The 15,366-nt window shown below is 31.4% G+C and overlaps 1 protein-coding gene across 2 annotated transcripts in view; it reads left to right on the top strand.

The window, feature by feature from the left end:
* Positions 1 to 12,866, top strand: part of Cdc37 (cell division cycle protein 37) — an 83,480-nt gene extending 70,614 nt beyond the window's left edge. For both annotated transcript variants that reach the window (XM_085818248.1, XM_085818250.1), the window contains exon 10: positions 7,408 to 12,866. In XM_085818248.1, the coding sequence (XP_085674374.1) occupies positions 7,408 to 7,587 (180 nt within the window). In that variant the 3' untranslated portion in view covers positions 7,588 to 12,866. The remainder of the gene's footprint in view (positions 1 to 7,407) is intronic.
* Positions 12,867 to 15,366: the final 2,500 nt, after the last annotated feature.

Here is a 15,366-nt window from a genome sequence, read left to right as displayed (position 1 = left end):
GAATGGGATAAGGCAATGAAAGAAGAAATCGACACAATAAAGAAAAGAAAGGTTTGGGAATTAGTCGAAAAGCCAGAAAATAAAACTATAATAGGAAACAAATGGGTCTATATGCTAAAAAGAAATGAAAAGAATCAAGTGGTTAGATACAAAGCACGCTTAGTAGCACAGGGATTCAGGCAGGAAAGAGGTGAAGATTTTGATGACGTTTACAGTCCTGTAGTAAATTTTTCAATCATAAGAATATTTTTCACTATACTGGTATGTTTATATGGATGGACTAATTTTCAGTTAGATGTAAAGAATGCATATTTATATGCAAACCTAAATGAGAAAATATATATGACCCAACCAGAGGGAATTATCAAAAAGAAAAATAAAGTGTGTTTATTACACAAGGCCATTTACAGTCTACATCAAAGTGGCCGTGAATGGTTTTGTGAATTTGAAAGTACTTTAGAAAATCTACATTTTAAGAAAATACAATGGTGTAATTGTGTTTATAAGGGTTCAAATGTTATATGTAGATGATATTATGATTTTTAGTAAAGATCAATATAGTATAGATAAAGTAATTTCACAGCTGAGTAAGTTTTTTGATCTTAAAGTATTAGGCAAAACTAAAACGTTACTTGGAATTGAATTCTTAGAGAATGAGAATGGGGTTTTTATACATCAGCAAAAATATATCGAAGAAATTTTTGAAAAATTTAAACATTTCCAGATACCAATAACTTCACTTCCCATAGCTAAGAGCACTAAAATAATAAATAGCTAAGGGCACTATTCTTACAAAATTAGATTGTCCATCTACAAGTGCAGAAGTTGCGGAAATGCATACATTACCCTTTAGAAATCTGTTAGGATGTTTAGTTTTTGTAGCTAACAGGACAAGGCCTGATATTACATATGCAGTGAATATCTTATCACAATTTCAGGAGAATCCTGGAATTAGGCATTGGGAAGCATTGTTGAAATTGCTTGGTTATCTCAATAGTACTAAATTATATAATTAAACTTATCGAAGATTAAACATCTAAATTTATATTGTTATTCAGATGCTGATTATGCAAGTAATAGAGATGACCGCGTGTCCATGGGAGGATTTATATTATATTTAGATGAAGTACCGGTAATCTGGAAATCTGTTAAACAAAAATGTGTAAGTTTATCAACTATGGAAGCGGAGTATATCGCCTTATCTGAAGCAGCGAAGGAATTAATGTGGACGAAAAATGTCTTACAAGATGAAATTTTAAAGTTTAATTTAAGAGAGTGTAAACTATTTTGTGATAACAAGTCTGCCATTGATTTTTCTAGATCGCCAATAGAAAATCGCCGAACTAAGCACATAGATGTAAAATATCACTTTGTTAGAAGACTAGTAAATGATGGAGTGTTTGACCTTGAATTTATCACCAGTAAATTAAATACTCCTGACTTATTTACAAAAGCAGCGACTGCTGTTAATTTAAGAAAGTTTTGTTTAGATGTTTTCAGTGTTTAAAGACAATAAGTGTTTTCGTATAATAAAATTGAACTATGAACTTCTGTGAAAGTTTTGTTTTTGTCTTTGCATGGGGAAAAGAGGGCCGTTTGTTGGCTTTAGTTTTCCACATGCAAATTTTGATCGGAGGTCGATCAGCAGTAAGCTAACGTGGTTGCCGCTGATTGGCCGATGACGTCAAGATCGGCGGGTTGGCCGAGTATATATGTACACCAGTATCGGCGAATGTTTTGCTCTTGTTCTTTTGTGTCATTATGAGTTAGCATTATGCTAGTTTGCTTTCAATCAAATGATTTTAAAATGTAAAGGCTACAGTGTTAGCTCTTTTATTTTATTTACGGAATAAAGCAAGAATTTTATTTAGTTTAGTCTTAGCTTTATTTAAGGGAAGCAAAACATGCTTTGCCTTTATCACCACTGCCAACATTCTGCACTTGCGCACACGCAAATGCGCAGTCGTAAGTGGTCTTACGCGCACGTGTAAACGCCTATGCGCATGTGTCAACGCGGCGCATGCGCAGAAAGTTTTTAGCTTTGAGGTCCAGATTATGGGTGTCCGAATTAACGACTTTTAACTGTATATATATATATATATAGTAAAAAATGTATATTTTCAGTATACATTTCTTATTATATATATATTTCTTATTTTCTTATATATATATAGATAGATAGATAGATACATTACATACATATATATGCGATACTTAATTTTACTAATGCCTTGCATGTAATGCCCCTTTTAGCCGCAAAACATCTTTCTCTTCTCAACTGCAGAGTTTCTTCTAACAGTATCATGAATTTTGTCAAGTTAGAAGAACCATCTACTTCAGGAAAAGATGTAACTGCTAATTCAACATCAATAAGTGCAGAAAATAATAAAATCAATTCTTTTCTTTTCAAATCTGAAGTTACAGATGCAGAAATATTGTGGGCTTTTAAGTGCATCAAAAGCCACTATTCTTTTAAATCGTGCGATGATATTGGGCCGTTATTCACTAAAATGTTCCCGGATAGTTCCATTGCAAAATAGTTTTCATGTGGTGAAAAGAAATGTGCTTATATCTGTTATTTTGGTCTTGGCCCTTGTTTTAAAACTTTGTTACTAAAGCATTGTAAAAATGCTGAGTTTTTTACATTACTATTTGATGAGACTCTTAATCTGACAAATCAAAAGAAGCAACTAGATATTTATGTGAGGTACTGGCATCACGAAAATAAGGTCAGAACTCAGTACCTTACTTCTGCATTTATAGGGCATGCAACAAGTGAAATTATTTTATCCAAATTTTATGAATGTGTTGAAAAACTAGACTTGTCAAAACTCTTACAAATATTGATAGATGGTCCTGCAGTAAACTGGAAATTTTATGATTTATTGCAACAGGACTTGACAAAGGAATATAACATTCAATGCTTGACATTAGGGACATGTGGTTTACACATTCTTAACAATGCTTTCAAGCATAGGATGTCATCCACTGGCTGGGACATTCCATTATTCTTATCCTCCTTATATTGGATTTCTAAAGATTCTCCTGCAAGACGTGAAGATTTTTTAAGTATATCTGGCTTAAAAAAGCTACCTGTGAAGTTCTGCTTTTACCGATGGTTGCAAAATGTCCCAGCAGTTGAAAGAGCCATTGAAATATGGGATGACTTGCTACTGTAAAGAAGTTGAAATGGGGAAGTTTTAAAAAAAATTCATCGAAATCCTTCTCAAATATTTTGGAGGCAACTAAAGATAAAACATTTCTTATAAAATTAAATTTTTTTCTCTCTCTGTCGAAAATATTATTGCCTTTCCTTGAATATTATCAAAGTGGTAAACCACTTATTCCTTTTTTTGCTGAAGATATCTTAAAACTTGTAAATGATTGCCTTCAGCACTTTAAAATTTTGAAACTAGAATATTCAAAAATAACTAAAGCAGAAAATCTTTATAAATTTAATTTTAATGGTCCAAATTGTTATAATGATAAAAGCAAAGTTTATTTGGGATTCATTGCTGAGCAGTTAATGAATGATAAATACCGTAAGAAGGACATTTCACAAGCTGAAAGTTTTGAATTGAAGCAAGGTCAACAAGGTGTCTTAACAATAGTACAACACTTAATTTCTAAATGTCCAATAAATTATTCTCTTATTCGAAGTGCATCTTGTATAGACCCGCGATTGATGGTTAAAAGCCCAGAACAAAATGAAAATAGTTCTAATGGTATTAACCTTTTCCAGGGGGCTGGGACATATATGTCCCGCACGTTCACTACTTTAAATGCGTCTCAAGAAATTTCAGTAAACTAATGAGATTTAAAATTTACTCCTTAATATGGATTAGGAAGTGCAAGACCCTGTCTATTTGTTTTTCTGTTCCTTTCAGTTAAAATAAGTGACTAAATGGCCAAAATAGATTTGAAATTGGCCTCTATAGCCCACGGGAAAAGGTTAATGCAGAATAAACGTGTTTTACAAGATGATTGGGATGAAATTCTGCTGCAGTTTGGAGAGTTTCTAGACAAAGTAGTTAAGACAAATTTACATGAATTTTCTACTTTTGATCCTCAAAATCTTTCTCTTGACACATTTCTCACTTCTTATTTTCATGATTTTCACTATTCAAAAGTATGGAAAATAGTGAAAATGATTCTTATCTTGTCACATGGACAGGCCTCTGTGGAAAGGGGCTTCTCTGTAAATAAAGCAATTGAAATTGAAAATTTAAGTGACTCATCATACATTTTTCAACACACAGTATTTGATTACATAAAATTTTCTGAAGTTGTTCTTAATATCGAAATTAATAAAAAGAAATGAGATCAGCAGCAACTTCTGCAAGGTCTAAATATATGCAGTATTTAGAAGAACAAAAATCTTTAACTAAATCTGAAAATTCAAAGAGGAAAAGAAATGTCATTGAGGAAGAAATTGATTATATGAAGCAGAAGAAAAAATTTCTTCAAAGGGACATTAAAGATATTAATGAAGAAGTAGATGCTTTAGCAGATGAAGCTGAGACCAGCATGAACATTGATTTGTTTATCAAAGCAAATGAACTTAGAAGAATAGTTAAAGAAAAGGAAATAGACATAAATAAATTAGATGTTAAAATAGCTGAAAAGATTTCAGATTTAAAAAAAGCACAAATGTTTTGTATCTTTTATTGTACAGTTTATTATTCTAGTATCTTTCAAAAAACCAAGGAAATAAATTGTATGTTTACAAATCAGTTATTTTAATCTGCAAAATATTCTTACATTGTGATTATAATAGTAGTTGACTGTGTTTAAATAAATATCAAATAAGTTAATAATAATCATGTAAATCTCTAAAATAGTGACTGTTATTAGTGTAAAATACACTTATACATGTTTTTAAAGAAATTATGTTCCTAATTTAATGTTATCTACTTCATAACTTGTAGGGAGTTAGTTTAATTTTCAAAATTGTTTTATGGTAAGTATTAAAGTGAATTTAATAATAGTGCATAATACACACTTCTGTTAGTTTCTTAAAGTGAAAATTACAAGCATGAAGTCGGTTGTATGGATAATTGCTTTATTCTATTTGTTTTTTTGTTTGCTGATAGGTCCTTAATTTTTTCTTTGATGGTCCTTAAAAGTCCTTAATTTTCATGTAAGGAAATGTGTACGAACCCTGAAAACGTAACACTGCCAGCAAAGCAAAATACTAAAAACATATTGGATACCAAATATATTGCTGAACACTATTTATTATTTTAAAATTAAAAACAAATTAATTTAGATATCTAATAAGTTTGCACTGAATAAATTGTTGTTTGCATCATAGTTTATGACAAGGTTCAAACTGTGATTACAACAGGGCATGATTACTACAAGGCACAAAAATGCTCTAGGGCTGATATCTAGGGATATATCCAAAATTCTTTTCTGCACACCGCTATGTTGTTGACTACGCTGTAGCGTAATTTCAACCGGCGATACTACATTTCCTCCAAAAGTTGCAATTCATGTGCAAGATTTATACTATTTATATCGCTTTGATTTTTATCAGTTAATGCTTTTTGCAGTTTTTGACATAAGTTGAGTTGATATTGTAAATATATGTAAACAAAAATACTTAATCCGATAGGTATGTAAGGGTACAGGGGTGCGCCATAGACGCGTTCCACAAATTGCTTAGTCCTTATTTTGTGTCTACTGTTGCGATCGTAGTAATTTCTGCAACATTTATCTTTTTGTGATTGATTGCTTATTGTTATTGTTATTCTACATAAAAAAAAAGGTAAGTGCAGTTGCATATTATGTTAAACTTAGGTTAGCTTTTCAATTCAGAAAAGCGATAATTTGAGCATAATTACTCGAAAAATATTTTTTTACAGTTTTAAAGGTTCTTAGATGCATCAACTGGTGTAGAATAAATATATTGAAGAAAATGAGGACGGAAGTGATCATGAATGTTTAGCTCATATGATAATGATTCTCAGAAATTGATATAGATTCTGAAAACAAAAGTAAGAATGACATAAGTTGCTTTATTGGAAAAAAATGATCAGGAATGATTTAAAAAAAAAAAAAAAAAATTTACCCAGCAAAATCACACACAAAAATGAAAACGCACTGCGCAGAATGTGAAAAATGTTTGTGGAACGCACAACACTTTGTACAAAGTACTACTAACATTTCTTGTTGCATTTTTTCTTGGTGTCTATAGTGCTAATAAAGAAAATAAAGAATTGATTCTGCGTAAACAACAGAGCTAATAAAGAAAATAAGAATAGACTCGAAGATAAAATATTTTTAATATGTAATATAAATTTCTATTCCTTTTAGAAATTTTATTTCATAAAAGCATTTGCAGAAATTAAAAATTTTAATAAGCATATTTTTTCATGTTTGATTCTAAAATTTACTATTGGCACAAATGTAACACATTTTCTGAAGATTTAAAATTTTTTCTGGAAAAACCCCAAATCGGGTGTTTTGGACCCAGTGCGCACACTCCCGGTGCACTGGGTAAAAAAAAAAAAAAAAAAAAGATAAATGTTGCACAAATTACTACGGTTGACACAGTAGACACAAAATAAGGAATAAGCAATTTCTTGAATGCGTCTACCCTTACATCCGCATTGGCATCAAGTATTTTCATGGTTGAAATAAGACAGAAGAGAACACCATAGACTAACTCCTGCCCTAGTCATAATTTTCAGTCAAGTCAGACAGTGTGCTAGGAGAAAGGGCGCCCAGACCTGGCAATCCAAGAGGCCGCTAACCTACCGGCCGAGCCGACGAGCTAAGCTGAGTCAACAAGAATACCTAGCAACTCACATTCCACGTTCCCGTTGAGGGATGGTAAAAACATCAACAGGGGCCCCAACCTCGGACAGCAGAACGAAGTCACTTATTTTGTAATAAATTCTTGTGGTCATAAATTGTACAATATGTTTAAAATTTGATTTTGACTATATTAAACCAAACATCTCATCTTGGAAGATTTTGATTTTATTTACTTTGATAAAAGCTATCCAGTAAGTTAATGATATCTCAATAAATTACTATAAATTAACAGCTTATGCTTTAATTAAATAATATTAGTGATATTTTTAGTTGGGAATAACCATCAGTAATTGTATTAAATTACTGTTTCATGTTTGCTTTCTAACTCCATAGTATCTCCTCTAATTTACAGTTATCTTTTCAGTGCCAAGCTCAAATTTATTGTACAGTTAAAAGCTATTTATTTTAATAAATATGCAATTTATTTAGATTTGTGATTTAAAAGCACAAATTGGAAAATATGAAACTTGAGTCATAAGTTGTAAGAGATACCTGTTTTAAAATTTAATGTATTAAATCAAAAATTTAATACATTTGAAAAATGGTTTCAATTATTATTACTATTTTTTTTTTCCACATATGTAGCCTTTAAAAGTTTGCTTTGAAACCAAAGATATTGAATTGCTGCAGAAAACTATTGCAGCAATGCCTGGAGAAGAAGCTCGTTATCACATCAATCGCTGTATAGATTCAGGTCTTTGGATTCCAGATGCAAAAAAAGCCGAGCAGGAGGCTAAGGAAAATTCAGAGAGCATTAAATCCTAGAATTACTTGTAAATGCACAAAAGCTCTTCAGATCAATCTTGATTTTATTTATACATATGGACAATTTAGTAAGAACTCAAAAATAACTTGACAACGATATTACCTTTTTCCACCCTAATTTGTTAGTTTACTAAAAAATTTGTTTTCAACAGAAGTAAATCTGTATGCAAGTTTTAATGTAATAAGTTGTATGTATTTGTTGCATTCTAAATTTACAGATATGTTTATTGAAGCATAAAATATGAGGAATTTAAAACTAAAATTTTTGCTTTTCTCTGGACCTATTGTTTTACCCATATATTAATATTCTGTTAATTTTTGCAGGGTATATATGTATAGATAGTAAAGGAAATGAATTTTGATCTTATTAAGTATGTCTGTGTTCATTTGTCAATTGCATAATGTAATTAATAGTGATATTTATTACCTTGAATGCAAAATTTTTCTTTGCTTGAATGAAATCTAGTTAAAAAATTAATTTGACTTGTTGAATAAATGTTTTAATAGTAATGCTTTTATAATATAAGCCAATATTGTCTTTATTATTAATGAACCGATCTTTCTTGCAAATTGTTTGATTTGTGGAGTTAGTTTCTCTCTTCTTTCTTCATTTTACCTCATGACCTTTCTTACTGTTGTGACTAAACTAAGAAGTAATGTGATTTGGGGTATCATTACTTAAGAATGAAAGGATATTTTTTCTTTATGGATGCTAAGCCTTTCATTAGTTTATGGATATAATCTATCAATTACGACTTATAAATCAAATTGATTATTCCAAATTTTAGTTTATTTCTTGCCAAAAACTACTTGCTACTTGAAACCATGTATTTTCAGCAGTGATTTTGCTGAGCTGAAAAAGTATAACAGTGGTTTTGCAGCTTTCTAAAAATTTTATATTTCTTGGAAACTTTTATCTTCTGCTTGAAAAATATCTCCAATATATGAATGTTGATACTTAAGTGGTATTTTAGAGCTTATGTAATTTATCTTTTATTAGATGTAAAAGACAGAAATGCATTAGTTGATATGCTATCGGGTAATATGCATCATTTGTTCTTTCAGTTTATGCATTTAACCTGTTTCTTATCAAATAAGAACAGATAATTGAGATTCTGTTGAAACTTTTGGCTTTTTTTTAATATGTGTATTTGCTAAAGTGGAGCTTTTTCTGTTATTTTTTTAACCAATTATAAAAAGAGCCCACTTAGTAACTAATATAATGTTATTAAATAATTTTTATCTTTCTTGTTTGCCATCTCTTCTCCCTAGTGATCCTTATTATTATTATTTGGGAATTAAATAATTTGAATTTTCAGCTGCTGTCATTTCTTTTGATTTATAATTTTTTTTAGATTATTATAGTTTTTGTGAACACAAGTGATTATTATAAAGTAGCTTCTCTGTTATTGCTTTCTTTTTATTATTACTGTGGAATGAATTTCATTAAAGGTATCTCTTAAGCATGTGTTTATTCTATTACCCCTCATTTTGTATTTAATCTTGTTCTGTTACTGCTCATTTTATATTTGATATATCAACACGCTATCAAGCAGTTATTACTTTAAAAGAACTATGCATGTATATACATTTTTCATTAAAAAAAATTTCTGTATTTTGATATATATAGGCTTCACAGATTAATATAACTGTAGGTAGCTTCAAAAGAAGCAATGAATAAAATAACATTTGCACTATTTTAGATGCACCTCAGCTTAGTCTTAACTATGTGCAATGATTTCCCCCTCCTCTTTTGGCTTTGGAATATGTATGATTCAAAATACAGTCAAAAGTCGTTAATCCGGACTCGTCGGGACTTCGGCGATTCCGGATTATCGATTTTTCCGGATTATAGATCATCAGTTTAAATCTCGTAAGATGGCATGCAGAAATTCTAAAATTAAAAATATGAAACCGTAATTTATGAAATAAAGAACAATTATGATCTAAAGGGTATCAAAATTTGCAAAAAGAAAAAGCTTAATATTTATTTGTTTACTTAAATAAACATTTCTTTCAATGTAAGTTGTTTAAGTTTTGCTTCGTTTCATGTGATAATACTTTCTCTTTAATTCTATTAAACAGACATAATTTCTTGTTCAGTTACAAAGTTCCGCTGTTCAAGTCCTATAATAGCTGTGTCAAGAACACCGACTAATTTGTCAATCGAAATTTTTTCGTTTTCAATAACCTCTGTTACTTTTCTTCGCTATCGGAAGCGAATTATAATGACGAGGAACTTGTTTTAAATCATATCAAAGACGGAGCATATCGAGATGAAATACTACATTTGGTAAGGAATTATAAGCCAAATAAAATAAAAACATCTGCCCTGAAGATAAGGATAGTGCTGACAGATAACTTCCAGTTCATTACGCGCCCGCCGCGCGGCGTTCCCCCCGCCGAGCAGCGTGAAATTGATAAACAGATTTCGGATTTCAAAACATACTTTTGCTTTAGATCCTTTACATATTAACAAATATATATCGGAAATTCTATTTGATATAATCGAAAGTTTAAGCTTACTTTTATAAAATTGCTCTTACAGTCTGCAAAAAGTAATAAGCCGGATCCAATTCGAAAATTAAGGAACAACGCAATCATCAACATTAACTGAAATAGATAATTAGATAATTTTAGCTTATACGTCCATTATACATAAAACGCGCACGCGAAAACGTATTCTGCACTTGCGCACACTCATATGCGCAGTCGTAAAAGGTCTTACGCGCACGCGTAAACGCCTATGCGCATGTGTCAACGCGGCGCATGCGCAGAAAGTTTTTAGTTTTGAGGTCCGGATTATAGATCATTCCGAATTATGGGTGTCCGAATTAACAACTTTTGACTGTAGTTGTAAATAATTCTTGGATTTATGTTTGAATATTTAAGGTTCTGTTATGGGAACTTAATGCATAAGTATTAATGAAACAGAACTGTAAATTTAATATATATTAAAATTATTTATAGCATGTTTCAGTAAATGGCAGAAACGTTAAGTCCAGTCAGCTGATTAATCTAATAATACAAATGTAATTTGCAAAATTGCATTGCCATTTTACCAATTAATTGAGTACAGTATTCCCATGCAGAAAATTTATTATTGAAATAAAATATTTTATGTGTTTTATGTTTTTTTCCATAGCTGTATTTTTTGGGGAAGGAGGGGGGGGGGTTGAATATTGAAGTAAAAATCAATAGCAAAAGTTGAAGTTTTGCTAAAAAAATAACTATGCAATTACTACTTTGTCAGTGCCTGAGTTTTTGTAAGAGCTTTGTTAGTAATATCTGTGTAAATTTTCGAATATTTCTTTCATTTGAAAATAGGATGTATTTAATACAGACTGTTTTTTGTGTCTCTTTTGTGACATTTCAGGATATAAATATACCAATTTATGCTGTTTGTGGCATTTCATTTGGATTACCAGCTTTAAATTTTATATTTATGATAACGAAAATTGTATTTACCTTATATACTCTGTTTTGAACATTAAGAAAATTTTTTAAATGCACTTTTTTTTTTTTTTTTTTTTAATAACAACATTTTTATATTATTTACCAAGTAATATCTTTTAATCTAATGTAAGCTGTATCCAGACTGGAAAAGATAGTTAGAACTCAAATGCACTTCACATTTACAATTTATCGTACGTTTTATACCATGGTCTGAGTTTGGAAATTGTACCTTTTCAGAGAAATTAGTAATGAAGATGCTCAAATATTTGTGTTTTCACATTAATGGAGTTTTTACCATTTTTCTTTATATTAAATTGGATATCTGTTTATACATTTCTGTAATATTTATGCTTTTTAAAGAATTTATATTGACAGTGTGACTAAAAACTTGCTGTAGTATATTTTTATGACGTGGCTAATTTGTGAATCCTTCCATGTAATTTAGATAAAATGTTTCCAAAACTAAGTTGGATTGTTTTGTTGTAAAGTTAATATCAAATGGCATAACTCTATAAATGCTGTTTGTATGAAAGAAATATCATGTTATTTGAATAGGTACATTGTATTCTCGGTATCCCCCTTTCCTCTTACAGAACAGAATTACACTGCTTTTTGATCAGTTCGAAACTGATGGTCCTTCTACAGCTGGTATCCAAATGGGAAAAAAATTCTGTGCATTTATAATCCTCCCTCACCTTTTTTTTTTTTTTTTTTTTGTTGTTGTTGTCAACATTTTTTCTTTATATGTAGAATTCTTTGTGAACCTACCAAATATAGGCCTCTGCTTATGATTTTTTACCGAAGCAAGCATTACAAATTAAAATTACTTTCTATGGAGTTCAATAAATTTTGGAGAGGAAGTTTTTTTTTATTTTGCCAACTGATAGTGTCACTTGCATGCTAGAGTCACTATCAGTTATGCAAGGTTGCATTATTTTGTCATCTATTTCAGTGATGGCCAAATTGAAACCTACAAGGTCACATGCGGACCATGAGATATGGTTCGCTATGGGTGGCCACTATGGGTGCATAAACTAAAACATTTGTTATTATTGAGTACAAAATTTGGATGTATGTATGTTTTCTTATTGTTATCTATCTGAGGATTATCTTTAGAATTATTTGAAAATATATTATCAATGAAAACTGACTTTGGTGAACTATTTCTCATCATGATCACCCATAATGTTATCATTGACTAGTATAGTCTTAAAATTCAGGGACATGAACATTCTCTAAAAAAATCTCATCATTGGTTGTCAATTTCTTATGTGTATAGTCTTGCATTCGGTATCTGTTGTGTAATATCTGCAAAGATAATTTGAACTCTTCAGATCTTTACTTTTTTAGGGAAAGATAACATCTGCTTCTGACTTGGGGAGTGGAAAAATAATGCATTGCATGGGGCAGTTCAGTGCAACTCATAGTGCTCATGTTATGTAGCATATAAGAGGAAAAAATTAGACAGTAATAAAAAATGAAAAAAGAACTTGTTAAAAAATCATGCCTATGCTACCAGTATAGAATATGCTGTACTTTTTAACTGAATACAGTTGTACTATTCCTTCCATTGCAATCTCATTTGAATGTTGAACTGACATCTTTCTGCCAAAATGATTGTCTTTCAAAGTATAATCAGATGTTAGTTACATACTAGATGTATCATAAGCAGAGGACTCTGTCTGAAGCTAAGCTTTAAGGAATGCAAAAGAAAATTGCTGATGTAAATAAATATTTTTAATGATTTCTGTAAGAATTTTCCCTCCATGATTGTATTCCTATAAAGTGTAGTCTCGTTAGAAGGAATAAAAATTGTGACTGTTCTTTTTCCCTTTTCGGTTATTAATTTGGTTGCAATATTATATAGTATAATGATTTATTTTTTCTTTTAATAAGATCCTGTATATGTAAGATGCAGTAGATATAATACATGGGAACTCATCTCATCACAATACATCAAAAGATGCATATCAGTACATCATCTTAAATTTTATACATATTGTTGCATGCTTCCAAGTTCATAATAGATTGAATGCACAAGTTCAATAATAGGTTAATAAAATTTTTTCTTATCAAAAGAAATGTATCAGAATGCTGGAATTTTCCTCAGATGTATTCATACAAGTGTTCACAGTATAATCAGTAGTTATACTTAAACTACTAAAAATGTTAAAATAAAATGCAATGCACAGTGTATCTAAAACGAAAGCTAAATCTGATATCGCAGTCCATGCAGAACTTGCGATAATAGTAACCAAGCAACTGAGCTGAGCTGAGATGTCTCTCTCTCCCATGGAAAGCAATAAGAGGATGGATTACGGTTGCAGCTATTATAGTGGTCAATTACATTTATTCAGTTTAAATACAAATTACCGAGATATCCACTTACTGAATGTTAAATGCACGTGCCCCTGTATTCTTACTTTTCTGGCAGGGCTTTCTCTTAAAATTTGTCTCGTATTGCATTGCACAGGGATATACAACAATTCTAAATATAATTCTACTAAAATTAGCTATCTAAATACAAAATTCGTAACATTGCCCCCTTCCCAAGAACTGCACTTTCCGGGCAGTACAATCCCTGGAGAGGAAGCCATACTTACAACTGAGGCATCAATGCAATAATAAACATCACAGCACAGTAACAAACAATATAAACAATAATTGCAATAAATAACTCAAACCAATTAGTAAATCAATAAATGACAGCACAAATTTAGAAAAAAAAATAGGTTTTATATTATTTACATTATGTATGCTACGTAATATGGCCATAGTAAGGAGCTAGTCTGTCGTAATGAATGACTTTAGGCTTAGAATTCAATGACTTAACGGATCCGAACTAGACATCGTTCAGCCTCTTTAGAATTGTGTAACAACTATCCCAAAGTGACTGTAATTCAGAAGAGAGTCCTTTCTATCAAATCGTATTCCAAAACAACACTTTGTCACCTTCGTTGAATCGATGTCCTGTAGCTCTCATGTTGTATCGGTCTTCATCTTCTCTGTTGCCAAGTTGATTTACTCTCATGCAAACTTGTGCATCATTTCAAACCATGCCTGGGAATCTTGGATGTACTCCTCATGCAATGAAGGTGTATCTGGAGGATGACCAAACATAAGATCACAGATGCCCCAGCAGGCTAACAATCTGTAGAATAGGCTCATTAGTACATTGCTGAGTTTGAATGGAAGATGTGATAGGGTGTTGTTGGAGATGAGACTCCTTTGATAACACAGTCGAGTATTTGCTATACAATGTGTTCCGTAGTACATGCTCATCTGAGCTAAGTCCTGATTTATTGTACAGTACATTTTGGATCCTGATTACATTCAGAATTTCTCACGTTATTCTGCCTGGCAGATTTCAAGCCCGTAATACTCAGTTTTTCCATAATATTTTTGAGTTTTGGCAGGATGTGTCACTGTGTAATTAATAGACATCGAAATGGTAGTGAAAGCTGCAGGTCCCTTTCAAGAATTCTTTTGTGAGTGGACAGTTGAAAGCGTAATGATCCACATCGCCTTATTCTCCACATAAGCATGTGTTGGTATTTGCGAAGTCCTTTCAGATGTAATCTGGGAATAGGCTATGGCCTGACACATTGTGTTAGGAAGCCTTGTGTACTTCTGGTTTTGTTGTCCACTTTTAGAAAGAATTCGTGTATGCGACGCACCGTTGTCAATTTGCCATGCTCTTGTTGTCAAATCTTTTGTGTCTGCAAATACAGTATATTCCTCGGGTGGGACACTGAAAATGGCACATTGAGCAGTTCTCCTATTTGCTTTTGTGCTCCCTGTTCTGGTAGTCTATCTTCAGTGTCGTTACCCGAGTCTTGTGGCCTTTTATCCCTATGAGTGTAATTTTTGTATTTTGTGTCCTTTTTGAGTATCAATTAGTTTCAAATGCAATTTTAGAGTTGTTGACCGAGTTATAAAGTGATAATATTGCCACCTGGCTGTCCGATTTAAATAATGATATAGGCGATTCTCTGGTCATTTCTGTTTTTAATGTTGCTTTTGTAGCAGAAAGTTCTGCCTGATGAATGTTGTTATTGTTCCTTGGTTATCCTTGCTGTTTTATACACTTGTTGAGATTCTTTGGCATAAGGACTGCACATGCAGTTTTTCCTTCTATTTTGGAACCGTCCATAAATGCTGTGGTTTTGTTGTTGATGGATTCTGCTATTCTTGTCGAAATTTTATCCTAAGCAGGACAAGATGATATCTGTTGTTTTGGATGTTATGGCATTCGTATTCTTCAGTTTTATAAAGATGGTCATTAAAGGAAATGTTAAGTTTTAACTTAAGTGTTGTAAAAAT

The sequence above is a fragment of the Stegodyphus dumicola genome, chromosome 6, assembly GCF_044657685.1.
Source record: "Stegodyphus dumicola isolate Sdum_Otavi_A_Nest chromosome 6, ASM4465768v1".
NCBI classification, from domain to species: Eukaryota; Metazoa; Arthropoda; class Arachnida; order Araneae; family Eresidae; genus Stegodyphus; species Stegodyphus dumicola.
Note: the sequence above shows the minus strand (reverse complement) of the source record. Positions and strands in the feature narration are given on the sequence as shown.